The following is a 27,196-nucleotide window of genomic DNA, read 5'->3' as shown; positions in this document are numbered from 1 at the left end:
CAGCAGTAGGAAGCACTTAACAAGGAGATATCCAATACCAGGGTGGCATATATAGATTATGTTAGCCAATCAAGGCAGTGAGAATGACAGGCTTCCTTGTTTGTTGAGCTGTAAGCAGATTAGTTACCACCGGCCACAACATCTTATCCTCCAAATCCCTCTCTATCACTAGTGAGCCTCCAGCAATTACAAATCTCATGCTCCCTACTGCCAGCCACCGCCGGCACTCTGCTTTACCCCGAGTGTCAAGATGTGATCAAGACAACAGAAAAAATAGAAGCTAATGGGGGACAAGCAGGAAAAGACGCAAACAAGGGACTCTAAAAAGCCTGAGGGAAGCTAAGAAACAAACAAAAAACCACAATGCATTCCACTGTGTCAAGGCTAAAGAATGAAACCAGGAATGGCAGGAAAATAGGAAATCTTCATTAGAAATAAATAGGACTCAGAAAAAAATGAATTGAAATGAAGAATGTGGAAAAACCCTGTATATGTCTATATGTGTGTATACTGTATATACAGTACGTGCATGTATGGTATCTGCTGTCACAAAATGTGACAGTTTCATGAAAAAGTTGAAAGTATCTGAAATGAAATGACCATTTGAGCAACCTGATGCTGCTTTATTCTTGCTTCATTCCTTGTCAACAGGTGTCAGTGTTAGAGTAATGCCAACTGGCCTAGGGAATGCTTCAGCACCAATTAATAACAACGTGACCCAGGAGAGCAGAGCTCCTTGTGAGTGTAATGTCAGACAGACAGAGAGACAGACAGACGCATGAGAAGACAGTGGAGAGAAAGAAAATGCCAGTAAAGGGAAGCTAAGTGAGAAGAAAAGTCAGTGACAAAATGAAGACATAATGTGAGATGGAGTGGAAAGATAGGAGAGACATAGACAGGGAAAATGTGAAAGAATTAGCAGGTGATACACTGGGCAATTCTTAAGGGCAAAGAAGATGGGTAACATTCCCGGCAACAGGCAACAAAGTGAAACACAGGATCAAAAGTCTCTTCAAAGGTTTCTTGACAAGATGCGATTAATATAGCAATGTTGAGACTTCTCTTTGGGCACTGTTACACATCAGTGTTGCTCAAAGTCTCAAACAGCTTGAGAGAGGAGAAACTGCGACGGGTAACTAGGTGCTAACAAGATGCATCCCATCTCCATATTTCTGGCTGAGTTTGGGCAAAGAGGAGGGTGGGATTCTGCCCGGGGTGGCAGTCGGCCAACCTTGGCAGCGTTTGAGGATGCTTTTTGATCAAGCCTACATATGTTTTCTTTTTTTTTACAACATTAATTAGTGCAGCCGGCCCACAAGACTCATCAATGCCATCAGAAACCCCTTTTGCTGAAATTCTCCATTAGCAAGCACACACACAGGCACACACTAACACAGTCAAACAGATTTGTTAAGTAAATGAGAGTAGTTTTATAGCAGCCCTCTGTGAGCAGTAAACAGACGTTTACATCACTATAAAAAACTGGCAAGGTGCTAGCACCAAGACGGCAGAGAGCCAGCAACATGTTGCAAGAAGGCTTCATCTCTCCCACACGTGCACACCACACACCCCACTCACTGTCACATGTGCACGCACAGAAACGCACACTATTCCTAATGGCAGGTACACGTTTACCATCCCACTCTGAAATTTCTCCTTGTGCAGAGCGCCACTGCAAAATAGAACCAGTGTAAGAATCAATAAAACTGAGTTTATCTATTGATAAGACTGCCATTATCTTTCCTCTCTCCTATCTACTTGCAACCAACCTTTCATCCCTCCATCCATCATCTTAATAAGCACACCAGGAGAAGTTAACACTTTGTCTAATCCAGTTTATTCTTTCTCAGCAAAAGGGAAAAGGGGAAGGAAAGGGGAAGCAAAAAGAAAAACAATGGAAACAAAGAGAAACACAGAATTTTCCATTTTCATCTTCCCATTTTGCACCACATTACAACTGAAAAAATGCAGCTCTACACTAAAGTGTAAGTAAATCTGAAACGCAAAAAGGGGTTAAATAAGGATTTCTTTAAGATACAGGATATTCATTCATTATTCAATTTCTTTCAGTTCTTTCTAAAGCCCACCAGGAAAAATTTGAAAAGTAAATAATAATGTGCTGATTTCAACTTCCAGCATTCTGTTCGCCCCCAGCCCCATCTACCGCCACACCCTTCCCTTGTTTACTAAAAGACAAGAAAGAGAGAGGAGGGGGAGAGAGAGAGAGCGGGCAAAATAAAGAAAAATAGAGCAATCAATAAAGTGGAAAGATGAGAGGGAAAGAGAAAGGCAGAGGGAGGAGGATGCAAGAGAGCACATCATGCTAGCTGGAAATCAAAAGATGGGGCATTGAGGGAGGGAGGGAGATTGGCATTTATAGGAGTGGAGAGAGGGCAAAAAGAGAGAGTGAAGTCTTGTTTCAAGGCTAGCACAGAAATCATTTTCACAGACTGGTGGCTGATGGGAAATGAAGTCCTTGACTAAGACATTATGAATAGTAGTTAGAGAGACCTGAACTACAACAGCCGTCACCATCCCTAACAGGAAAATCTGAGTGGCATTCTGCCGACTCAGCTCAAGTCCAAACTCCAAGTGTACTGCTATTTTTGACCACTTGTGCTCAATGTGCACAACAGCTGAACTTTATACAACATAAAAGAGTGAGAGTGTGTGTTTGCAAAACTATGGTAATGTGTGGGTGTGTACAACGCAGACAAGCCAGAAGTCATAAGCACAGTTCAGTGTCTGTCGCGTCTTTATGTCATCCTGAAGGTTGAACTCATCCAGCACCCGTAATCCAAATGTTGTTAAAAAGGGGCCGGGGGTGTGACAGGGAAATGTCTACATGGTGGTGGAGCTGAAACAGAAGAAGGGTGGGAGGGCTGGGGGGGAAAGAGATAAAGACAGAGACAGAAAGAGAAAGACAGCGAGAGAAAAGCCTCAACAGATAAAGTCTTGATCAATCACACCCCCACATTCAGACAGATCTGCGCCCAATCCAAGGACGACCGGTTCACTGTTCCCAATGAGATCAGCATCAGCGGCAGGCCAGGCTCTGCGGCCCACGGTAGAAAAATGAGGGGGGAAAAAAATGGAGCACAATTCCTCGGCGGAGTAAGGCGCACACCATGTACTCACAACGTTGTGCGTTTGAGTCCAGCTCACAGCATAAGTCTTGAACTTGGACTTGTCACCCCGACTTCTCCCCCCATCTTTCCCTCATTTCTCAACAGTGTGGTGTTCGGTGGAGCAGAAACACCATCAAAACAATCTTTAAACAAAGGAAGGAATAAGAGGATAGTGGTGTCCTGTGGTGGAAAAAGGGGAGGATGGGGGTTGAAGCGAAGGGGGTTGAAGACTGGGCTTTGATATTCCGATAACCTGAGGTGGTGCTGATGAGTAGAGTGTGTATGTGTTTCTAAAGGTTACGATTAGGGGTGGTGGGCGGTCGGGGGGGTAAGACACTGACTTAAGGTGAGGCTGGCTAGCTGGGTTTGCTTCACAAGGTCCATGCTTGGCGCAGAGTATTTAGCAGCTCTGTCTGATTTTGAGGTAAAGAGCACAGTCTATAAACAGCGCCAGGGCAAAAGTGTGTACAAAGGGTTAACTATCCCCTCCTCCTCCTCCTCCTCCTCATTCTTTGTCTGTTTTTTTTTTTGTTTTGTTTTTTTGAGGTAAAGAGCATAGTCTCAAATGGGCTTCCGGGACAAAAGTTTGTACAAAGCATTGTATTTCTTCTCCTCCTCTTCATCTTTTTATTCATTCTCTTTCTCCCTTCATTCCTGTGTATTCGGGAGCTTGCAAAAAAGTGTACAAAGTATATATTTCCTCTCCTCCTCTTTATTGTTCTCTCATTCCTGGGTTGGATTTCCCAAAAGGCATCTTAGCAGCAGGGATATGATCAGGCCAACAAAAGCAGAAAATGACTGGGGAAAGGGGGGTGGGGGGTGGGGATAACAAACAATAATCATCATTTGAAATGAATGAGCGGAGGTTTGTGTCCAAAAAACCTGCAGAAATCCTGAAAAACAAACTGAGAAAAGGAAAAAATCAAATCAAATCCCTGTTAGTGCCACCGTAGACACCATCTGAACACCCAGATGCCTTTGGGGAAACGGCAGCACCCTCGCGAGGCCGTTCAAGAGCACTCCTCCCCGATGCGCTGGCAGGAGCGGCCCACCTTGCGGTCCAGTTTGACCATCTTGAGGACGGCCTCCTGACGGCCGCGGCCCAGGTGGTCAAACAGACAGTCGTGTTGCTCTGGCAGCCGGTGGAGCATACAGAACACATAACCTGGAGGGGAGGGGAGACAGGGAGAGGGGTTAGTTAGCCAAGATCAGTAAATGTATAGGGATTTGTCTTGGTGACAGTGGTACAGAGACATATCGACAGCTTACAGTGTTATAAAATACACACTGACTCGCAACAGGAGCTAACAGAGTGCAAAAGGACACTGCAAGACATACTATGAACAGTGGAATACACATATAACTCTAAATGTATACAATATTATTTTTACAATTCTTAAAACATATGCCACTATTAAGACAATAGCAAACATTCTGTCTATTCAAAGGTATTCGCTCATGTGACAGAGAGATGAGTGCTCAATGTACAATATGCAGTACATACTGCTACACTTTATGTGCTAATCATTACAATGGCAATGTAGGTTTATAAATATATTCTTCAGTATACAGTATTGAAGGATATTTATAAAATTCTAAGTTCTTCTAAATTCCCAAGGGCAAATTATATTTATTGCTTCTTTATTGCTTCTATTGCAGCCAAGCTTATGTGAGTAAAAGGTCCCATTGTTACCAGAGACAACCTTGTTGATACCTTCTCACTTTGACTCCATTCAACAAAGGGAGACAACCCTCATCTCTCTCACTGACTCCCTGTCTCTTCTGAAGCACTCTCAACAAAAGGTCCTGGCGCTGTAGGAGGCTCGTTAAGCTCAGAGAAGCTCGTTAGCTCTCATCGTCTTAAATTCATTCATTAATACACATAATAACACTGCTGGCATTCAATGAGCGGTGATTAAAAGCCCAGCTTGACAGCTCGTTGCTATGCAATTAAAGTCTGGCCGATTACAGAGCACACGAGTGGAGTGGAAGGAATAAAGACGCGCAATGCTGAGACTGGCACAGGATAGGCTGCGGGACACTGGCCCAAGCCAAGAGGGGCGGCAGCAGAAAACCAGAATCACTTCCGATATGCTTAGGACCTGCACAGGAATTTGTCTTTGATCCAGCATCTGAAAACTAAGAGTTTCACAGCACATATGGACGCACATGGTAGAAGTGCAAAGGGCCAAACCAAGACATACTATGGGCAGTAAACTATGCATTTTTTGATGTTATGGTGTCATTTTATTTTATTTACGGCATTCTAACACTATCTTTTGCTTTCACTTTTATTTGTGGCCATTATACTGCTGGCATTCTGCATCCCTTTTTGTATATTTAGGTTTAATTCAATTGGTGACACAAAACAAGTCAAAAGCATCCCACTCCAAAAAGCCCCCCTGGGGGTGTCTGATAAGATAAGATAGCACTTTATTAATCCCCTTGGGGAAATTCAGGAAAATTGGGCCACAAATTAGGGAACTACTGCATATGAACACACGCTGTAAGGATGGACACACTACTACAAACTTAGGCTATTATTGTTTTGACTTATACCAATACCAGCACAGGTATTGCTGTTTCGATTCTAAAATAAAACAAAACAAAAAAATAATAACATGAATTAGGCTAACACTTGATTAAACTGCAAGTTGTTTAAACTGCAGTAGTTATACAAAAACTATTTTATATTTTTCTCCCCCTTCGAAAACAAAACAAAAAGGAAAACCTGCCTAATGTCCAGCCATAATCACCATATCTCAAACTTGCTAATGCTAATAAGCGCATTAATTAAGCTAATTAATGCATTAATTAAGCAAATAATTCTGTCAAGATACTGGTCTTCACATTACACATGGGTGGTATTAATATGAACTCCATATCCTCAAGCATTAAGGAGTTATAGCCAAGTAGTTTCAAGAAGAAACAGTTTTTCCTCATTAATATGCAAATTTATGCAGCAAGGTGCTCCAACATCTAATCAGATCGTCAGCTCTATAGGGGGAACCTGTGGTGTAAGTATGTTTGTATCATGTATTGCTCTTCAGTTATTGAGTTCAAAGGATATGTCTACAGACAGACAGACAGACAGACAGACAGACAGACAGACACCACCATGACGAAATAAAGTCTGACATACCATGTACCATGGAGGCAGGGCATAATAAAAACAACACAGACATACGAATGGAACACATAATGACCTGAAGTCATCTCGAACATGATTTCTGGTTAACTGTAAGGCAAACCTCATCTGTGTGTAAATATGTTTTTTCAAGGATTTACGTTTGTGAATGTGAATTTTATTCAAGCTGATGATAGTAAATATCACGTGCAACATGGCAAGTAGTAGCAGGTCTGTGGTCTCGTTTCTGTTGGTTCCCCACATCATAAGAGTACCAGTATGCTTTTATCAGCCTTCAAGTTCCAGTATCTGTACTCTGTGTTATACTAAGGCCTAGTGACAGGGATACATACACTGTATAACACACACAATTACTTATAGTCTCATTAGCCAACAATGGAAGTCTATTGAGTGCGATAGCATTGGGTGAGAAGCCCAGCTGAGGCTATCGTTTTTACCCCATTTACATTCTAAAAAGCTCCCATGCTTTCAGCTCATTATCAGACCTTCTTAGCTTACACTGTGAAACATTCATGCAGCACCATTAGCAAAGTAATCTGCAATTACTGCAATAGTCAGAAATCACTGCAACTACCACCATTATCCCATTCAGTCTGTATAAAATATGTTTTCATACTAGGGATTTGAATTTTAAGGACGGATGGCCTACACATTCACTGGCGCCTGGTGAAGAAAGGTGAGTCAATTTCCAATTTGGAAATGACTGTGTGGGTTTAAGCAGATGGTCTTTAAGCAGTGAAGAGTTGTGACTTTTTAAGTACTTTAATTTGTATGCAAGCAAGTTGATTAGCGGGCCAAGTATTGGTTTAAACTGCATTAGAGTTTGTGGTAATTGGCTTATGCTTTATGTGCGATGTGTAAACAGTCGGGCCTTCTGTAATGCTCCCCCGAGGCTCGCAAAAGCACCACGGTCATCAACATTTCCCCCAGACACACAAACACAAAATGCACTTCACTGGTCGTAACATTCACTGAAACTGGGTCTGCGTGAACAAGCATGTATTTATGTGTCTGAGGCAAAAATGTAGCCACTGTAGAAGTCGCTTTTTACTTCATGTGTTGCATGCTGCGTTGAAATACTCCTGGGATAGTGCTCCACAACAAAAGAAATTGTTTGGCAAATTTATAATTTGATTTCTGTTTTCAGCTGTCAGAAGGCAGATGGAATGATCTTGATACCAGTTGTTTGGGTCACACGAGTATCGTGTTACAATAGGCTGCAATTTTACATTTGATTAAGAATAACCTGCTAAAGGTGCGGCAGTTCTACTGGAGGGTAGAAGCAGGACATACATGATTGGGGACTTTCATAGCACAGTATATGAAGTATGCACACGTATTTGAGTGGGCACGTGCATGTATTTGTGTACATCTGTTTGTGTGTGCTACTGTATATGTGTGTGCATGTAGGAGGGCTGTCACTTCGACAAAAAAATCGAATTCGATTTTTGGAGCAGAAATGTAGATGAATTCAAAATTCATTTTGAAATTGCGTGTCAAAAATGTCTACATTTTTAAGGCTAAATACCCAGTGACTGATAATTAGATAAATAGAGGTTCAAAGTAAACTTGAATTCTATTTGGCCCTAAACAGAGACTTCATGGTAGGAGAATATCTTAAGCCGTCTTTACACAGCTGACCCAGCTAAACATCCCGTAGCAGAGTGAGGACAGAATTAATAGTGATCAATTTCCTGAAGCGGTCTCTCTCCACCTTTTACCTGGTACGCTGCATCTCGTGCAATAAACTTTATCTCATGGATGATTGTTGTGTGACATCATTTTAAAACTAGGCCAGTTACACGTCCAGTAGATTCAAGATGTTAGTGTTAATACTTGCAGTTTTGCTAAACTGCTTGAATTTAAACAAAGTCTCCATTAACCTAGCTTAGATTTTTTGCGGTTCTCCCTCACCTCAAGCAGACGACAATAGACTGTTTGCCACAGTTTCCCGCTGATAGCCCAAGTTCCACAAATTACTGTGGCATTTTTGCACAGATATTTCTCCAGCTTTACTTTACACTGAATTGGTGTTCAAATTCCGAACATAAATTTGACTAGACTGAATAGAAGACTGAATAGACGCAGGATCATACCACAGCGGCAGGAGCCCAGCTCTTGCTGTACCAGCTCCAGTTTGGTTTGGCAGCGATGGCAGCGTCTGCGGCTCCGCTGTTTGGAGCCGCTGCGAGACGAGGATGACGATGAAGACGACGATGATGATGAAGACTCCTCGGCCCCGGGCACCTCGACCACTCTCGCTCGCTTCTCGGGAGAAACGTCACTCTCCGACTCCGAGGCTGCAGACACACGTAAGTACACGCAAACACACAGGCGCAAACACACACACACACACACACACACACACACACACACACACACACACACGTGCACGCACAAACAAGTGGGAAAAGACAAAGCAATAAATTACGTTTGTAAAGAGGCTGTTTGGTAATCCTAAAGTCAATATTCATACATTTATTTTTTTATCTCAAATCTACATCTAGGCACATTTGTAGGATTTATAACACAGTCTCTTAGAGATCACAGAGGTCACACCCTTACTGTGGTTCCAATAAACAACATAAAACAGTGTACCTCATATTTTTTTACTGAACATATTATTTTTTCACATCAGTTTGAAATTGTAGGAGATCATGCATCTACTGCTAGAGTTCTTTGTACAACTGAACATATGGAACCAGCTTTTATCTTTGTAAAAATGAATAGTAAAACACTTCCTGGGTCCACAGTGGGGACAAGACATCTTTATTCTACTACTAGAGTCAAGCACAGCACATTTACAGCTAGGTTCCTGCCAGATGCCCCGCAGACTGAGTGAGCTTGAGCTCAAATCTGGTCACCTCCCTCCCTCCCTCCCCCTGTTCGCAGTCTTTGAAAATAGCCAAGATGTTGATATAAAATGCAGACAGTGCAGTAAAATAATTCGGTATCTTAAATTAACCAGACTAATAATCATGATTACCAATCGCGATCACAATATCTAGCAAAATAATCACAATCATTTTAGCCATAATCATGCTGCCCTAATTGAAATAATCACATTAATTAGCCAGAATTACAGAATTAAATAGACAGACAGTGGACAGAGATCAGAAGCATGTGAAGGCTAAAGGACCTGCTAGAAATGGTTTTAAATAATTGAACTAGCATTACACTCACAGCCAAGGCTTCTCCTGTTTTGTTTTGTTTTGTTTTTTTAAATCCAAAATTCATTCATCTACCATTTTATCAAGGTCTGCAAGTTAGGCTAGAATTTCGAGAGAAAACATAGCATCTCTAATACTATGCTCCATGACAACTTTCATTTAATACATAAAGACATTATTTCTGATTTAGTGAGGTCCTGATGATGAGCAGAACAGAAATGTCTTTTTGTGTTAAATAAAATGTGTTTTGGTGTATAATGCGTTGAGTTCTAATCTTTCCCCTGTATTGGATTCCATTCAACCCAGCACCTGAGACAGGAAGAGCATGTAGCTTGTTCCATTGGTCGGCTGGAATTTCAACTCAGCTTTTCTCATCAATCCTGCAGACTTTTTCCCTGGCCCGGCCGAATGCAGATCAGCGCTCAATAAATCTCTGAGAACTAGGCCAAGCTGAGCAGCCATATCCTCCTAGCCTGCCACATCGATCCCTGTGTGTGAGCATGTGTGTCTGTAGGTGTGCGAGTGCATGTGTGTGAGCCAAAAACTGCTTCCTCCCCGCCTGCCTTCTGTTATCCTGGTAAAAAAATCTCTGTGGCCAATTTACACCGGTTGAAACACTGCTTTAAATTTGATTGAACAAGAATGCAGGTTCATAAAAAAAAAAACAGATTCATAAGACGCTTGAAGCCAAAGAGAATGTTTTTTTTCCTGGAACCTGACAGAATGTAGCTTTGAATTGAGAGTGTGATGGGTTGCACAAAAGACTCTGTTAAAGCCACAAGGTAAATCCAGGCTTTGAGTCGACATACACTTAGAGTCATTGTAAACAAGAGTTAGACTACATGGCATAATGGTCTCCACTGGAACCCACAGCAGAATGCTCACATGATCCTGTGTGTGTGTGTGTGTGTGTGTGTGTGTGTGTGTGTGTGTGTTATGGCATGGTGCTCACATGATCCTGCTGCATTAGACAGGGGATCAACATCTCCGCTCACCGTTGCTGAGCCGTGCCTACTTTGCAGTTGTCGTAAGACGTGTGTGTGTGTGTGTGTGTGTGTGTGCGTGTGTGTGTGTGTGTGGTGGTGGTGGGGTTGTGCACGTATGTGTGAGTGCCGCATGTGTACTTGTGTGTTGCAGGTAACCATATACGAGATATCAGCCAAGGGTGAATTACTATAACCATTACATGATTTTGTCCATATAAGCCTATTATGGAACGTCTACAAGCCTATTATGGTACGTCTACAGGTTTTGAGTTCTGTGACCTGTATGTATTCAGCACCAACATCCACTCCAGTGATCACTTGATTGGCTTTACATTTACACCCTCTAACAGACATGCTCTATTGCGTCCCCAATCTCTTTCCCTCAGCCGTTTCCCCTGGAAGGCCAATTAACCCGGCCATTTTGGATCAATCCAAAGCGGCTGATGCCACCGGTTCCTCCATTCTGGCTCCTTAAGTGGAGTTGACAAGCACGCAGTGCAAAACACAACCTGGACAAGGAAACCACTGTAGGTTCTGCTGAGGCGTACCTGACTCAAAGGGCCGTTTTGTGGGAGTGGAGAGTGTGCCGAAGGCTGTGTCTGTGCTGGATACTTCTGAAAGAGAGATAGAGAGACAGAGACAGAGAGACAGAGACAGGATGAGAGAAGGAGACAGGGGAGAGATGGATAATTCGAGAAGGAGAGAGAAGGAAATAAAGATAGGAAGAGAGAAAGAGAGGGAGGGAGAGAGAGAAATATAAACAGAATACAACAGGGTAAGTTATTTACTTCATGATACAGATTACAACTGTTTTTCTAATAGAACCCGACCTTGCTCAAATTACTTTCTCATTAAAAATTCCCACTCAAAAAACCCAAAACCATTGTTAAAAGAAGCTTGTTGTGATAGCTTTTAAAAAAATCAGTATAGTACTGATATTGTTTTAAAAGACGATGAAAGTGTTTAACCAATTCACCCATTAATACACAACTATAAGGTTTATGGTGGTATATGTTTAGCATTCATGGTCTTGTTAATGTTTTAAAAAAATCAATAAAATATTGTAATGTAACAAAATACTATCATATTTTGTTTTTCTTTTACCGAGTTGAAAGCTTTGAACTGCTGAAATAATTGTTAACTTTTAAAACATGATTCTTTTGTTACATTTTCAGCAAGAGTCAAGGCACTCATGTATTTTACTGAAATAACTCCCTCTGTAACACAGGACCAGGGCCACATGGGCAAATTTGTTTCACAGGTTCAATTTCCGCACTGCCGTTTGGCGGCCAGTGCATTGTCCTGTAGTCCATTTAATACCACCTCCATTCACTGAGCCTCCAGCCCATATGCAACACTAGCCTCTTTTCTCAACAAATAACCTTGTCTCTGTCCAGTGATGAAGGATACCCAGGCAACCAGAAGTGTCTTCCTCAAACCTTCTCTTCTGAATACATAACCTTTCCTATCATTCCCTCTATCTGTGCCACTAGGACAAATATAGCCAGAGCAGGGGCACTGCAGCTGCTACTGCTGCTTTGCCTGGCAGAAAATAGTAGCAGTCTTCTACAATATCAAGCTCTGGACTAAAAGCTACAATAACCTGGTTTTGACCACTAGAATAAGGCCAAACAAGGCTTGCTCATTATCCACATTTCTGAATTTGACAAACAAAAGAACCTTTCTGTGAAGAAAAAGCGATTTTGACAGAGTTTTAGAAAGAATTTGATTCGATCCAAAAAAATTATTTTGCCTTGCTATGGAGAAGCAGCTTTTTCACTGGCAATTAAATTATTTGGCATTCCACCCAAGTTTTGTTTTCTAACCATCTGAATCTGGGGAACGTGATACATCCAATATGTTCTCCATGTATAAAGCCTCTGAGTGAGTCTTAATAGCTTGCATAACATTTTGTAATCTCTGTGTGAAACCTACCCCACTGACAGTGTTACCACCTGACCCTCCCTGACCCAAAAAAAAAGAGAAAGAACAAACAAACAAAAAGAAAAACTCAAAAATGGCAAATGATTATCAGCATGACAAACTCAAACAGGGAGATGTGGGATAGAACATTATAGTTCAAACAGTAGGATAGAGAAGGGGTGCAGCCTCCCATACAATACAGCGGCAATGCAGACATAAGGAAAGAAATTATGCCAGGACCATAGTTCATACAGCCACATCACTTGAATGTGTTTAGGCAAAAATTACAAATCAAACAGGCTAGATCACATACGGTTCAAATTATATTATTCAAATGAATGAAAACAATTCTGGCCCTTCAGAGAAGGAGTGCTCCACTATCTATGGGTCAGAAGCCAAAAGGCGCAAGTGGCCTATTTGTGATGGGTCCCCACATGAAAAATAAATTCTATCTTTTAATGAACTATGAACTCCAAAGCAAGAGTAAATCACTCATTTGAGTCCCGAGCTGAAAAATAAATTAAGAGCCCTCGACATAAACCATCTGAGCTGAAAGGAAAATCTGATACCATTAGTTTCTCCCTGACGAAGCGCCGTCTTACCCTCCTGAGCAGGTAGAGATGTCACCGCCGCCTCCACTGGCGAAGGCTCTTCTGAGGTGTCGGGCATCGACATCAGGGACTGACTGATGCTGCTGTTTGTTTCGTTACAGAAGACGTCTGCTTGGCTGCTGCTGGAGGAGGGGGCGGCCTTTGGGGCACAATCCTCGTCTGGCTGTTTCTTCTGAATGTCTAGGGGAAAAAGTGAAACGGTGAAAAGTGTGTGTGTGTGTGTGTGTGTGTGTGTGTGTGTGTGTGTGTGTGTGTATGTATGTATGCATACATGTGGAATGCATCTCTCAGTTTTGGGGTATGGAGCAGTCAGGAACTCACTCATATAGTGAGTTCTGGTGCATCTTGGGATTTTGCTCAATTTTGCTCAGAAAATCAATGTCAAATGTCAAATCTGATGAAAACAGCCAATGGTTCTACTTTCCTCCTCAAAGCCAATGCTACTGCTAGAAGGTCTTTGTCCTCTTGTGAGCATTTATCAGGTTTTATGTAGCCTGGATCCAGAGCATTTTAATTTCCTTTCATGACTGGCATTGGTTTGTCTGAGGAGGAAGTACAAGCGTACAGGCATTCTGGCGGGACTTGCCTGTGGACTAGACACACATTAGCCTTCGTTTACACAATTAATAAAGGAAAAAGACTGATTCATTCAGGTTGAATACAGGCTAGGTTTTATGAGACATTTCTGAGAAAGTGGTAAACTGCAGTTTGAAATTGTGCAGCTTGTCTTAAAAACCTTTTCATAAAAATATGTACACAAAGTTGGGGGGGAGAAATAAACACTCTATTATACCCCTGGGTGTCTTTATCAGCCTTCTTCTTGCTGTGAGACAGTCTATGATACAGACATACACACACATGGGTCTATGCTATTATGTGAGACAAAAGGTCAGTCACCCAAACACACATAGCAAAATAGAATTACGAGCACCTACCTGCAAAACATTTTGAGCAAAGATTCATGGTTTTGCTCGACCTGAGGAGAGAGGGGAGAGGGAAAGAAAATGTGTTAAATAGTAATCTGCTTCTGTGGGGGTTCCTAAAATATGGAACAGGACTCAAAAAGGGTAATGTGCCATTTGCTGGTGGGTCTCCACGTGGCAAGAGTAATACGATGTTCCATGAGCCCAGGTCCCAGGCTGACACTTAATTTCTCATTTGGGATCCTGGCTGAGAAAAATTCAAGCCCGAGATAGAGAGTGATCCAGGCTACAGCATTAAATTATTCACTGGTCAAACATCTAGCTCCCAAGCTGCCATTCGAGGAGGTCGTTGAGCTCCAGCAAACTAGCAAGGAGGCTACATCAACTGAAGTCTGACTTTTGTTTGGATCTTATGCTGTAGCTCTTGCAGTCCCTCCAGGAATTTGCAATTTAAAAATTCAAAGCAGAAATTACTGTTTGTACACAGTCCAAATTCATTGGCTGGTCAGCTTTGGTCTAGTCTAGTCTTATTAATGATACTTCTGTGGCATACTGCCTGCATTTCCTACCAATGGGACAAACTGCTGTAAGCACAGCTCATTTGCTGTTGTTGCCATTTGATTACGGATGACTGTTATTTGATTACAAACACCTGCTGTTTGCCTATCAAGATGGCCATGCGGCAATGTAATGGGATACGTTGAATTGACTGAAATTAAAGGGCTCATCTCAGGTGGGCCGCTCAGCTTAGCCAGACTTGTCTACAAACCTGGCATCTGTAACAGTTGCAACACCGAGGGGTGCAAAAAAAAAATGTGATTGTTATTTATTCCCAGACACATTTTGTTGCTAAGCAATATTATCCAAACTTCTTCGCACTGGTAGGAATTGAAGTTGTTTCCTGGCAGTGTTACTGAATTGAACATTTTTTGGGAAGGACTGCAAACGTTAACCCCCAACAGATGTTGATGCACTGATGTTATAGGCGGATATTTGGCCTCTCCCAGATATATTGTAGTAGAATATATTCCACTTTATATTCCACTGATAATATACCATGAACTGTTCCCTTGTGCTGACAATGATGATCAATTCCTGCAATATCTTGTACCGCTTGGTAGCAGCGGACTCGACAATGTAAAGCGGCTCAAGGCTTTTAAAAGGCCCCGGCAACTGTAAACACACAGTTGCGTCCCATGAAAAGACAGCCAGCAGCACCTAGCCTGTATGTTGGCAAAACGGGTAGCTGCTGATTCCTGTATTGGCAAGAGGAATGAATGAAGAGGCTTGATCAACCTCATGAATTTCCTCTCTGGCTTTTGTTTTTTTCCCCATTATTGCTGCTTACATTTACAGGCAAGCTTCTAATAGTTGGCTCGTCCATGTGCTGAGGTGGAAAATTGTTTTAATGTTTGACCTGAACATGAATTTTCCCTCCCAATTAGGGATAAAACTCAAAGGCCCAAAAAACTCCTGTAGCCGATCTTCAGGGCCTTTTCACTGGGCCTTGCCGATTTCCGTGGCACAACTCTTTCTAAACAGATGGCTCTGGCTTTTCTCTAAGAGGGCTCCTCTCGTCTCCTCTCTAGCCCTCGTCCGTGCCGTCCGCCCGTCGAGCGTGACGGTCGCTGCTATCAGTCACATCCTATTTATTTTGGGCGCTCCGTTGCACACCCTTGTCCCCATTTCTAAATGCGGGGTCGGTAGCAGTCAACCTGAGGGCTGTCTGTCAGTCTGTCTATGGGTCACTTTGGATATAGAAGGGGAAGGAGGAAGGAAGGAGGAAGGATAGGAGATACCTCATCATAACATACCAGTAGGCAGGAAGTCAACCGTAGGTAAACAACAACAATCATTTCCTGGTGTCAACCTCACAAATCAGAGGTAATCATAATCATAGGCTAATTAAGGAGATGAAAAAGGTGAAAAAGTAAGAGAATGAGAGTGTGCGGGGGGAAAAAGAAAGAAACAAAGATAGACAGATAGACCGACAGACAGAAAGACGAAACAAAAAAAGATTGCATGCTTGTTAAGCCGAGTGAAGTTTGAACAGATCCAGACAATCAGTCAACGCTTGTAGTTGGACCACCACTGCTGCTAATGAGAACTTCTGATTGGCAAAGACTGGCAGCTGGGCTCCGTCACCTTGGTGATGCCGTATGAGTGACAGGAAAGAGAGAGCAAAGAGTTGGATGGGTGATATAAGTTTCAAATGGGATTAAGTTATATTACATACTGTTGACTTGAGCAGTAAAACAAGCAAAACAATGAAATAGAGATGGAAGTTTGTTCAAGTCACACGTGGTAAAAATATTATCCATCATCTAATCTGAAAATGTGCTTTTGAATTTTTGTCTCAATCACTACATCTGTTTTTAATGCTGTTAGATACAGCCTGAGAAGGGGCACCACAATAGACAACCACAGCCCATGCGAGATTGAATTACAGCCATAACATTAACATGGCTTTCTTTGGCATTACTTGTATATATTGAGTGATTTATTCAGGTCTTATTTAACCAGGCAACTTGACTAAAAACATATTCTTATTTACAGCAACACATTGGGAAAGTAGTTCAGGGGGAGTGTTACATACATTTATACACTCACACCTGGGAGATGGCCAGTACTTCCACAACCTTGTACTGTTGGCCACTGAGGAGCACCATCAGAACAGTTGTAGGTTCAGTGCTTTGCCGAAGGGCCCGTCAACGGTAGTTACTGAGGCAGAGGACACTCATTCACTTTCCCCATCAAGTCTGACGAGTCAAAATGGCAACCTTCAAGTCAATAGCCCACTTTGTGATTAGCCTGTTTTTTATTGGATCAGTGTTTACCAAACCACTGAAAAGTAAGGAGCATCCAATATGTGAATAGTAACTTTCACCCCACCTAAAGGAATTTGAATTGTATTGGTTTCAATGGAGCATTTAGGGGCATTCACATGAAAAATTTCCAGGGGGAACACTGATCTGAATAGTTTTATACCAACAAGCATATTGGTATTCTGTGAAAGGCAAAGTAGCACAAGCCTTTGCTGCTTAGATTTATACAGCTGTGTAGTCATCTTTAATGTAGACAGCACAAGTGGATCAGGGACCTGTCTCCTGAAGCAAGATTAGTGGCTTACCAAACTAACTTTGGGCTTAAAGTAATAGTTCACCCAAAAAATAAAATTTGGTCATTATCTTCTCACCCTCGTGTCAGTCGAAATACTGGTGAAGTTTGTATAGCTACATTACACGCAGCAGGTTTGCTAGTGCTGCATGTTCCAAAAAGGGCAAAAAATAACCATAAAATTACTCCAAATAGCTTGTGCAGCATAATCCAAGAGTTCTGAAGCCAAACTACTGCACTGTGGGTCCAAAAGTCTAATATTTACCTCATTATCTCCTTATTTTCCGCACTCACAGAGCTCTGGTCACCCTGCAGCGATCTGGTGGAAGAGTCTTGCTGCCTTCATGTGCTCCTTGTTAGTTCCTACATCAAGGTTTTACAGTAAATACAATTTGTTGTGTATTCAAGTACTTTTTAGTCAGAAATAACAAAATGGACCCTGAAACAAAAGCAGACTATGGTGACTATTGTATATTCCAATAAGTTCATTGGCAAAAGGTTATTATTGGAGTGACAATGTCACACTGTGGCATCTTGGGTATCATGTTAAATATTTTTTTAACTTTTTTGGGTCATTCAAGCGCATTCTACCGGTAATTACAGTATTTCTGACAGCATTTGAAGGTAGCATCTGCTTGCTACTGTTGTGATGGTTGGTGCAGGGCAGAACAAGTATGTAAAATCTAGATTTTTGGACCTACAATGCAATCCCCTTGTTTTGGAGAACAAACTCAAGTGTACTATGTGGATATACAGTACAGACTTCACCAGTGTTTCTACTGACATGAGGATGAGTAGATAATGACCAAATTTTCATTTTTGGGTGAACTACTACTTTAACCCTGAGGGTTCGGTCTCAAGAAACGGTGGCTCACTTATAAGCAGGGTATATCGCCATGGTAACTTAGGCTGCACAGCTAACCCACTCTGGAGCACCTTATGTTCAGGCTATCGGGTCCAACTGTATAAAGAGTCCACCTCCTCACCATTCAACTCTATTGAAAAATGGTATCACCATTTGCATTGGATCCCGTGGAAGATTTATTATATCACAGATATAAAAAAAATAGGCAATTTGCCCACTATGGCTATTAAAGAGGTCTTCAAATAGAAGGTAGCTTACATTATTTGAGTACAGTTACCAACAATTAATGAAATTTACTGTTGCATATTAAGAGCGCTGAAATTATTTCATAGGATTTGTGCAATAGATTGCCCCCATGTTCCCATCACCGCAGCCCTGGGAAACATGAGCGGACTTTGTGAATAGAAAATTCTTTCATAGCCTCAGTGTGCCGACACAATACTTAATCAATGAAAAGTATGAACACTGTGCCTTAATGACGGGTAAGTGATAAGCCTATTTACTTACGTATTACACTATCTGCAGTTTTCTTTCAGCAATCCTCCTCGCGTTGGCAGCAGCAACAGTGTTACTTTTCAGTGTTATATTTTTTGTATTGTTCATATTTATTCATTATAATAGTTTGTTCTTCTTGACAAGAACATAAATGCAAGTGATCAATTTCTTTCCCATATGTGCCACTTTTACAATTGTCGATAGCATTATGTTTGCATAACCTTACAATTATTTATAACCAATTTACTTTTATTGTTTTATTATTGTATTTTTTATTGTAGATTTTTATATTGTAGTTATGTACTTACATTCTATTTCCTTTTCCCTGCTGAATTTTATTACTTTCTACTGCTGCAACAACCTAATTTTCCCATGACGATCAATAAAATTTTATCTTATCTTAAATACGCTGCTCTGGATCTGTCCATGTTGCACGTGGCTATTCATTACAAACACCACCCCTTTTATGTGAACGTGCTGATAGCTGGATTGGAAAATCCTGGGTTGACAGACCAAGTTAATAACCACCTTCGAGAGACCAGTTAGCTAGGATTGCCACTATTTGGTTTTGTGAAGCCAGCTATCGCAAAGATACCCTATGTTCATCTTGCTTCGTGAGACAGGCCCCAGGTAGGCTACACTAGGCAACCTTGACAAACACGTGCAGGCACACGCACACACACACCTAGCTAATGGAGTCCAACACAAACAACCCACACCTGCAAGGACAAAGCTAATGTTCAAACAGGACCGATAACATGAAGCTTGAATCTGCATAAGCTAGCAGATTCTCAATATTTATTAAAAATATATCCATTACAGGTGTGATCAAGTCAAAAGAAGAAAGAAGAAAATAACCAAGTGATGAAAAAGCAGAAAAAGGGTAAACTTCACTGGAAGTGAATGGAAGATGAATGTCCCAATAACCTGAAATCCTCAAAAAAAACAAAAAAAAACACATTTGTGATTACTAACTCACACTGGAGTTAGCCTAGCCTATATACGATTAAAGAGCTTGTCTCTTCCCCTAAAACAAGCAGTCTAAACCTAGACCTTAAATATCCTTGCTTCATTATGGTAAAATGTAAAAGCCAAAGTGAGCTCAGCACAGCCGAATTGACTAACATCCATTTTACTAAAGCAATCTCAGGAGCAAGTTGGTCATTAAGAGTCCCAGAGACTCCTCTCTGATGCCACATTGAGAAAAAAGTCGACAAAAGGGGAAAATAAATTAGGCTAAGGCAAAAATCCTTCTAGTCCCTTTGCTTCAACTTTTCCTCTCCCCTTCTTCCTTCGCCTCCCCTGTCGAAGATCACTCTGAGCCAATCAAGCCTGCTGCTCTCAGGGGGGAATAACAAAGGGGGTGCGGGGATTAATTTGACATCTCCTGCTAAATGTCAGATGCAATTAAGGCTTATGAGCCACGGCCGGAGCAGCAATCAAAACCACACAGGGTCCACCTGAGTGTGCCTCCCTCAACCAAATTAGAAGCAGAGAGACAGACACTGGGTGATTATCAAATCCAAGAATGCCAAGTTGATATTTGTATCCTTGTGGAGAAAGTTCTTCCCAAGTTGTCTTGGAGAGAATGGTCTTCTCATGAAAGTAAGCACAGAGAAGCTTCCTTACAGTTTGAGATGGACTGCTTGACATCACACACGCACAATCAATTAAGACGCACACCTGTTCATTTTCCCCAGTTTCATCCAGCTCTGTACTGTAGACCACCATCCGATGCATCCTCGGCTGGCAAGTAAACTTCTGGGACCTTTATCCGTCCTTATGTTGTTTTGTTTTTGAATCATGCTTTGGCAGTAAAATGTGTCATGGAGGACACACGAACGCATATTAAGAAAGAGCGATTGGTTGGACACCGGGTACTACTCATACTTTGCCTACTATGCATGATGTTAAATGAGTATGTAGTGTTTTTCCCCTGCATAGTATTGTTGATTTTGTGCACGCAAGAAGTTCCCAGGTGTACACTACATTGGCAAGACTATCTGAGTATGCTGCCTGATGTTACTAGACATACTAAGATGTCCCGTAAACCACTGCTGCTGCGTAACCTGTGTGTGCAGTGCGTCACTTTCAGCAGCAGACAAGAAAGATATTGGCGCTGTGGTTGTCTGATTTCGAGGACTACAAATGTAAGTAGACAACATGAATTTCACTAATATGGTTTGTGTGTCATCAACTATTACACTATTATTAACAGTGTTTCCCACAGGTTGACATTTTACTTGTTAGTTTATTTCAATGTATCACAGCCTGTCATAGGTTATGGATTATTTATTTGTCCTTACCTACAGTGAGAGCGGTGTGTCCAGTCGAATCCAATGGTGAACTGGGGCAATATGCTTGTTTTAGCACTGCACACACGTTAACTTTCTATTTGAGTAGGCTATTGGTCAGTTTTACACATCTCTGATTTAAGTGTGAAGCTACTGTTTACAAATATGGTTAAATACATACGAGTTTGGATTCACTTTAGTTTTCACATCGGGGGGCTCTGTTGTATTGGGTGTAATGCTACTGGTTTGTGCATCATGACATGACAGTTGCACAGTCAGCTCTCTATAATGTAATATGAATTTGGAGAACTTGAGATTAAAATCGAATACAATTTTTACAAATCCCTTGGCGGTAAATGTTCCTGGGCAGGCCACCCAAATAAAGACTATGTGTAGGATTAAAATTAAATGTTTATAGTGTATTTTGTTGTTGAAAATGTAGGCCTATTTGTCTGCTGGACTCATGATACTTTAAGGCACACTGGATAGATCCATCCACCAAATAGCACATGTTAATGTGGTTGTGTTAACTACCAAAATAAAAGGAACGCCAACTTAGAACAAAACATCAATTTCATAGGGCTTTGGGCCAACATGATCTGCCAAAATAGCTCCAATACACCTTGGTACAGACTCTACAATTATCTGGAACTCTACTGGTGAGGTGTGGCACCATTCCTTCATGAGAAATGTATTTGACATTTTGTTGATGATAGTGGAAAATACAGTCTCGGGCACAAATCTGGAATCAAATTGCATTGAGATCTGGTGACCGAGATTGCAATAGCTTTTGGTTTACATCATTTTCATGCTCATCCAACCGTTCAGTGGGTAAGTCATCCCAGAAGAGACCACTCCCATCAGGACAGAAGAGCAGTGTATGTGTGTGGTTATGGGTATCTAAAGCAAGTGTTAACATGCTTTATTAAAAATGTAAAACAGAGAGCGTTCACTCTCGTTACAGTTCTTTAACATCTGTGTTTCTTTCAGACTACATGTTGCACTTGCCCTCAGTGTGGCTTGAACCACAAACCCTCCTCTCACCAACACTGCTTGACCAAGGAAATCACTCTAGATAAGAGTATCAGCTAAATGCCTAAAATGTAAAATGTAACCCTGGGACACTATGACATGTTGAATGTTACAAGCCAACAATGCAAACATTGGGTAAAGTGAACATAAGAATTGACCACAAAATTGATAGGATCAACATGATTTATCTGCAGATTCATATCCAATAAGTAGGTTACACACTTAAAGGATAAGGCTGGTGTTTTTTAATGCATTGCTTACCGTCAACAAATCCTATGAAAATAACAAAATCAACAATGCGTTTACTTTACTCCCGTTACTTTCTGACTTCCCACGTACCGTTTTTAGCCGTCAACCCGGAAGTCATTGGCTCCAATTGTAAGCTAAAAACCTTGAAATACAGCTCACAAAGACATAGTTTCAATTTTAAAAATCGCTAACTGTTACCACGAAAAGTCACGACTACTGTAGTTATTACCAAATCAAATTCAAATGGGAACAAATTCTTCATTACGCCGGGGACTATTTTCAGTGCTACGGAACTATACAGCCGGCTTATTAAGTTGTTTGAGGAAAAAGTCGGCTGGCCCGGTGCATCGTGATGATGAAATATGTTGCCCAGAGCAATGGCATGGCTCTTTGACGTGTTTTTAATCATTTTTTTAATACAATGGAGTTCTATGGCTGCTGGGACATGGCTTCATTGGGCACCGGCTACATGGACGAGACTTGTTGGCAAAACAAAATCATTGCTGATTTTGTTATTTTCATAGGATTTGTTGACGGTAAGCAATGCATTAAAAAACACCAGCCTTATCCTTTAAGAGTAGAGAAATCCAATGCTTGAATGTAAGTAATATCTTGTTTGCCTGCAGTTTATTATAGTCTTGAGAGATAGCTATCTGTTAACTGACATAGCACTTGCTAGCAATTTGAACATCAATGTAAACTAGAGACATCACCCATAAATCCGTTGCCCTCACGGTTTCCAAAACAGTGAGGAAGGTAGGTATAACACTGCTCTAGAGGTCAGTTATCAGGAAGAAAACAAGAAATTCAATACCTTATCTACAACCAACCGCACACGACAAGTCGAGTAAGTCTGGCCTGGTTGGGTGCCATGTTGTTTCTACTAGAACTGAGCTGACAATTGTGGACTGTAACTATGTCCTCCATAAAATCTCCATTCCCCAAAATACTAAATATCAGCTGGCCTAGAAGTCCAAGTACCCAAGAAAACGTCATGCAGCAGGAGTGAACATGGCTTCCATTGAAAACTGCAATTGCCAACTCTTGTATTTACTTTTTTGCTGGAGCCCCCCATATGTTTACAAGATCACTGAACAGTCTGAGGTCTGGCCTTATTTGGGAAACACCTCTGTAGCGTTTCAGTTCAGTCAACAGTCCAATTATGTGCAACACAACAGGACCAATATGTATCCAAGGTTTCCTTGCTATTCTGTGGCAGCTATGTGGCAGTATCATGCCATGTAGCTCGCTTGTCAGCAAACTTGACACTCATAAAATCATCTCTGCCTAACGTTAGGTTTCTACCGGTTTCTACCCAAGTTCAATGTGTGGTTGAACAATCGTTCGGTAGCCTATGCTATACATAGCCAATTGCTTAATTAATGGTAACTAGTTTAACACCATTGCCACACCTGTCACAGTACCTGGATAGCTAACATCCCCCACCCCAACCCTGCCTCTTGTGCAGGAGACGGCCCAGACTGAGCAACTTAGCTAACTAGCTAGACAGCTAATGTTAGCTAGCAGCTAACGCTACAAAACAATAGGGAGGGGGGTTATAACAAGGAAAGCAGCTCATCCTTTCTTGAGCTGCTAACGTTAGTGGCTAGCGATTCAAATAGATCTTTGCATAGCAAGACAGCATCAAATAAGACATTTTACAGGTTATTCGCCTTACCCCCAAAACCCACAGGGGCAGCGCGGGGGTATAACGTTACTCGGAGGCTTGCTGCGCTCGCTCCCCGTGTCCCCCATGTCGGTCTTCTGTCTGAGGCTCTCGGCGTAGCAGGTGAATCCGGGGATGGGGTAAGGGCCTCGTATTTGTGTTTAGATCCCCTGGCTTTAATAACAAATACAGACACAATAGTCCGGTCAAATATATCCTTTAAAGTGTCAGTGGGCACGGAATACTTTGCCGACACGAGCGGCCACGGAAACCGTAGCAATTAAAACTGTTTAAATTGACGTTAAGACAGGGCAGTAGTTACAGCCAACGACGGATAGAGCCACCGGGGAATCCAGGGCCGATCAGCTGGAGTGAGGAAGGAACCACTGGGAAAGAGGGGTGGTGTGTAGAGAATTAACAATCAAAAGTTAAACAAACGTATTTCTGGTGAGTAAAAAGTGATTAAAAAAAAAAATGTATGTAATATATTTTTTATGGGTCATGCTTAGTAATGGCATTTAAAGGTAGTAAATGGTTGCGTTTTTATGTAGGGTTTTGAGCAGTTCTTAAGTTAATATGGTATGATCCATTCAATACTATCTTCCTGCAAATAGTCCAGGAAGCCCACGACACTGACTCACTGACTACAATGTATTTGCAGCGATTTGCAGGGCCTGTAATATTTTGAGTTATAATAATAAATAAATAAAATCTGATCTTGGAACAATAATCTAAAAGTCTTGGTGCCTGTACACATCAAGCAACTAAAATGTGACAGTGATGAACCACATAAAGGCCAATGTACTTTTTAAATAAGGAAATATAGTGAGTGTGTGATTTGTTTGAATTTAATGGATGGCTGGGAAGTAAATTATTTTGTTTCCTTCACTTTCCACCATAACATAATGGGATGCATTCCATGTTAGGTAGGTTAGTAAGAGAATGACCCATCTCATCCCCACCCTTATAACCACCTACATTTAAGAGTTAGGCTACTTAGGTAGGTATGAGACCTATGCCTTGCACCCATAGGCCTACTCATATTTGTGTGAATAACTCGCTCAGGGAACATCTCTTAACACTGGTGTTTTGAATCACACTGAACTTTGGAAAGCACATTTATCTGCTCCCTAAAAGCTACATAACTTTGGTGATAGTATGTCATCTTCCCTGTGTAGTGGTCATCACTGGTCCCTAATAACTTTAATAATTAACCTTAACTACTGATGCATAGGCTGAAATAAAAATGTGATTCTGAATCCTCAGCACTTTGTGAAATCTTCTCTCACCCCAGGCCGGGGACATCAGGTCTGTTGCATGACATTGAAATAAAGACCTTGAGGACCTTGCTCCTATTTTACATTTGCTACAGCCTACCCTAAAAAAGAAATATAATCCCGCACATGCCTCTTTGGTTTTTGTCCTACGCACCTGTCACTAAAAGACTTTTAGGTGTGCTAAAGCTCCATTTTTCTTTACATTAGCTACCCTAAAATAAAGGTGGGGAGGGAAACCTCCGGGTGCTGCTTGAGGAAAAGTGCATTACAATAGCCATTTTGTGTTCAGTCTTTATTGCAATGCTGTATATGCATACTGGAGACAATAAATAGCTTTTCTGCACCATCCAGTGCATGGTTTCCCTTCCCACATTTATTATAGCACTTCTCTGCCTCATTGGGAACCCTGTACTTTTTACTACTTGGTGCAGTGACATTAGCTACCCTGAATTGTTATGTTAATTTTCAACGTTGGCGTATTGAGTACCTACCTGTTAGAGAACGAGCCACTCTTCTCCATTAATTTCATAGTTTGTGGCCATGCCCTGGTTCTTCTGACCCACAGAAAGGCCTCCATCACTGGGTGATTTGTTTGATTTTGACTCTGATCGGCTTTTAAATTGTTACATATAGGGAGATGCATAAAGCCTAATAATTTCTGCAATTCTTCCTCATGGCCCTCAAACCACAGACTTCTTATATGGCAGCACTTTTTGACATTAGAATCTCTTGAAATTGTGAAATAAATGTACAGTAATTTGTCATTGTGACTTAGGTGCAAAGACATCCTGAATCTGTAGGTTCTGTTCACATTCACAATAAGGTTGTCAGTTTCTGACAGTGGTAAGCAGTACTTGAGTGAGTGAGTAGGCTATACTGTGACCATGCCTCTCTGATATTTCAACGTCAGGCTGATGCGTGCCCAGAGAAAAAGGTGGCAATGGTGCATATACCATAATGTACTCTTTACAATGCTCATGGCTTGCGGCCATCTAAAATGCCCACCCAAATTCAATGCAGTTTCACCTTTAAAGTTGATTGGTAGCATTATTTTAACCTTAACCTCGCTACAATGTAGCACTCATCACTACACAAGGAATTGCCTGCTGTGCATGCACATTGTGGCACTGTCCCTGTCCCAAACAGATCATTTTCGGCTATGACAGTTTCCCGCTATGCTGCATCTGCTCATAGACATAAGGTATAAAGATGTGGATTAAATAAGCCATAATGTGGGAGATTTATAACAGCTTCTTCCTGCTATTTTTTGAATGATGCAGCTGTCAGTATCTCACACAGAAAATAACCCTTTTTACACTTTGCTATTGCATGTAGGTCTATCTCCCCTCTTCCAACACACACACACACACACACACACACGCACACACACACACACACACACACACACACACCTTATCAAACTCATCAGTATGGACTATGTCAGTATCAATAGATTTATACCAGTGCTTTGATATGATTAATTTTAAAAGAAATCCAGTTTTGTGTAGTTTTAGATGAATATCATTCAGTGAATCTCTCAAAGATCATAGGATATTAATTTAGTTGTATGTCGTTGTGCCTCTAAATTTGCCTTTTAATCCTAGTTGTACACTTGATACAGTTAGATCTCTGAACTGCTGAGGGTGCTGTTTCAAGCCAGAGGGGTCAGCCATTCCTTTAGCCTATGGTTGCTGAGACTGAAGATAAAGTTAGAAATGGGTGTAATGTTGTGAGCTAAGTGTAATTCTGACCAGTGTTGAGAGTGGGTGTGGAGGATGTCAGAACATACTGTTGAGCCTTCTGGAGGTGTCATGGGCCAAATTCAGTGAAACATCTGTGGTGGGAGAAGCCCATTTGCTAACTCCAATGGCACACCTGCTGTCACCCTCCCCCTTGTCTGCTATATCACCCAAGCTAGAGTACCTAAACCTTTAGGTAGAAACCTAGGTAGAAACCTAGCTTGGGTGATTTAAGTTTCTAACTTTACTTGTGCGATTAGATCTCATGCAAACATTTCAATACTCATTTCAATTCATTGTGACTGGAACAACAAGATTTTGCCTCTTGCTTACATTGCAGATTATTACAGCCTTAGTTCTCTGGTTTCTAGCTTGGGGATGGAGTTGTTTCATGTTCACACATATTGATGGAGCTGTCTAAGGTCATAGAAACAGCATCGGTGAATTCTGTTTTTCACCTCAAAATGACTTTCAGAAGAATGCAGCACTTTACTTTTGAGTCAGGAGGTTTGGATTCCCCTCAGCGAGACCTGCCAACCAGTAGCTTCTGTCTGCAGGGAAAGGACAAGTGGG

The 27,196-nt window shown here is 41.5% G+C and overlaps 1 protein-coding gene across 1 annotated transcript; it reads right to left on the bottom strand.

Moving 5' to 3' along the window:
* Positions 1–1,648: 1,648 nt before the first annotated feature.
* On the bottom strand, positions 1,649–23,960 carry LOC139912258 (AN1-type zinc finger protein 3 homolog). The gene is made up of 6 exons (XM_071900016.2): positions 23,620–23,960; positions 13,902–13,942; positions 12,958–13,146; positions 10,981–11,046; positions 8,373–8,576; positions 1,649–4,293 (listed from the first exon to the last, which is right to left on the bottom strand). Exons 1-6 carry the CDS (start codon positions 23,694–23,696, stop codon positions 4,139–4,141), a joined length of 732 nt encoding a protein of 243 aa, XP_071756117.1. The 5' UTR covers positions 23,697–23,960; the 3' UTR covers positions 1,649–4,138.
* Between the last annotated feature and the right edge of the window lie 3,236 nt (positions 23,961–27,196).

The sequence above is a fragment of the Centroberyx gerrardi genome, chromosome 1 (genome assembly GCF_048128805.1).
Source record: "Centroberyx gerrardi isolate f3 chromosome 1, fCenGer3.hap1.cur.20231027, whole genome shotgun sequence".
In the NCBI taxonomy this organism is placed as follows: Eukaryota; Metazoa; Chordata; class Actinopteri; order Beryciformes; family Berycidae; genus Centroberyx; species Centroberyx gerrardi.
The sequence above is the reverse complement of the archived record's forward strand: the minus strand, read 5'-3'. Positions and strand labels throughout refer to the sequence as shown.

What these genes read in the sequence shown, in the direction of transcription:
- LOC139912258 (XM_071900016.2), bottom strand. Translation starts at nt 23,696, where the DNA reads ATGGGGGACACGGGGAGCGAGCGCAGCAAGCCTCCGAGTAACGTTATA. An exon ending in TTGCTCAAAATGTTTTGCAG is followed by an intron (nt 13,147 to 13,901) that starts GTAGGTGCTCGT and finishes TTTTTCCCCTAG; the next exon opens with ACATTCAGAAGAAACAGCCA. An exon ending in ATCTCTACCTGCTCAGGAGG is followed by an intron (nt 11,047 to 12,957) that starts GTAAGACGGCGC and finishes TCTCTCTTTCAG; the next exon opens with AAGTATCCAGCACAGACACA.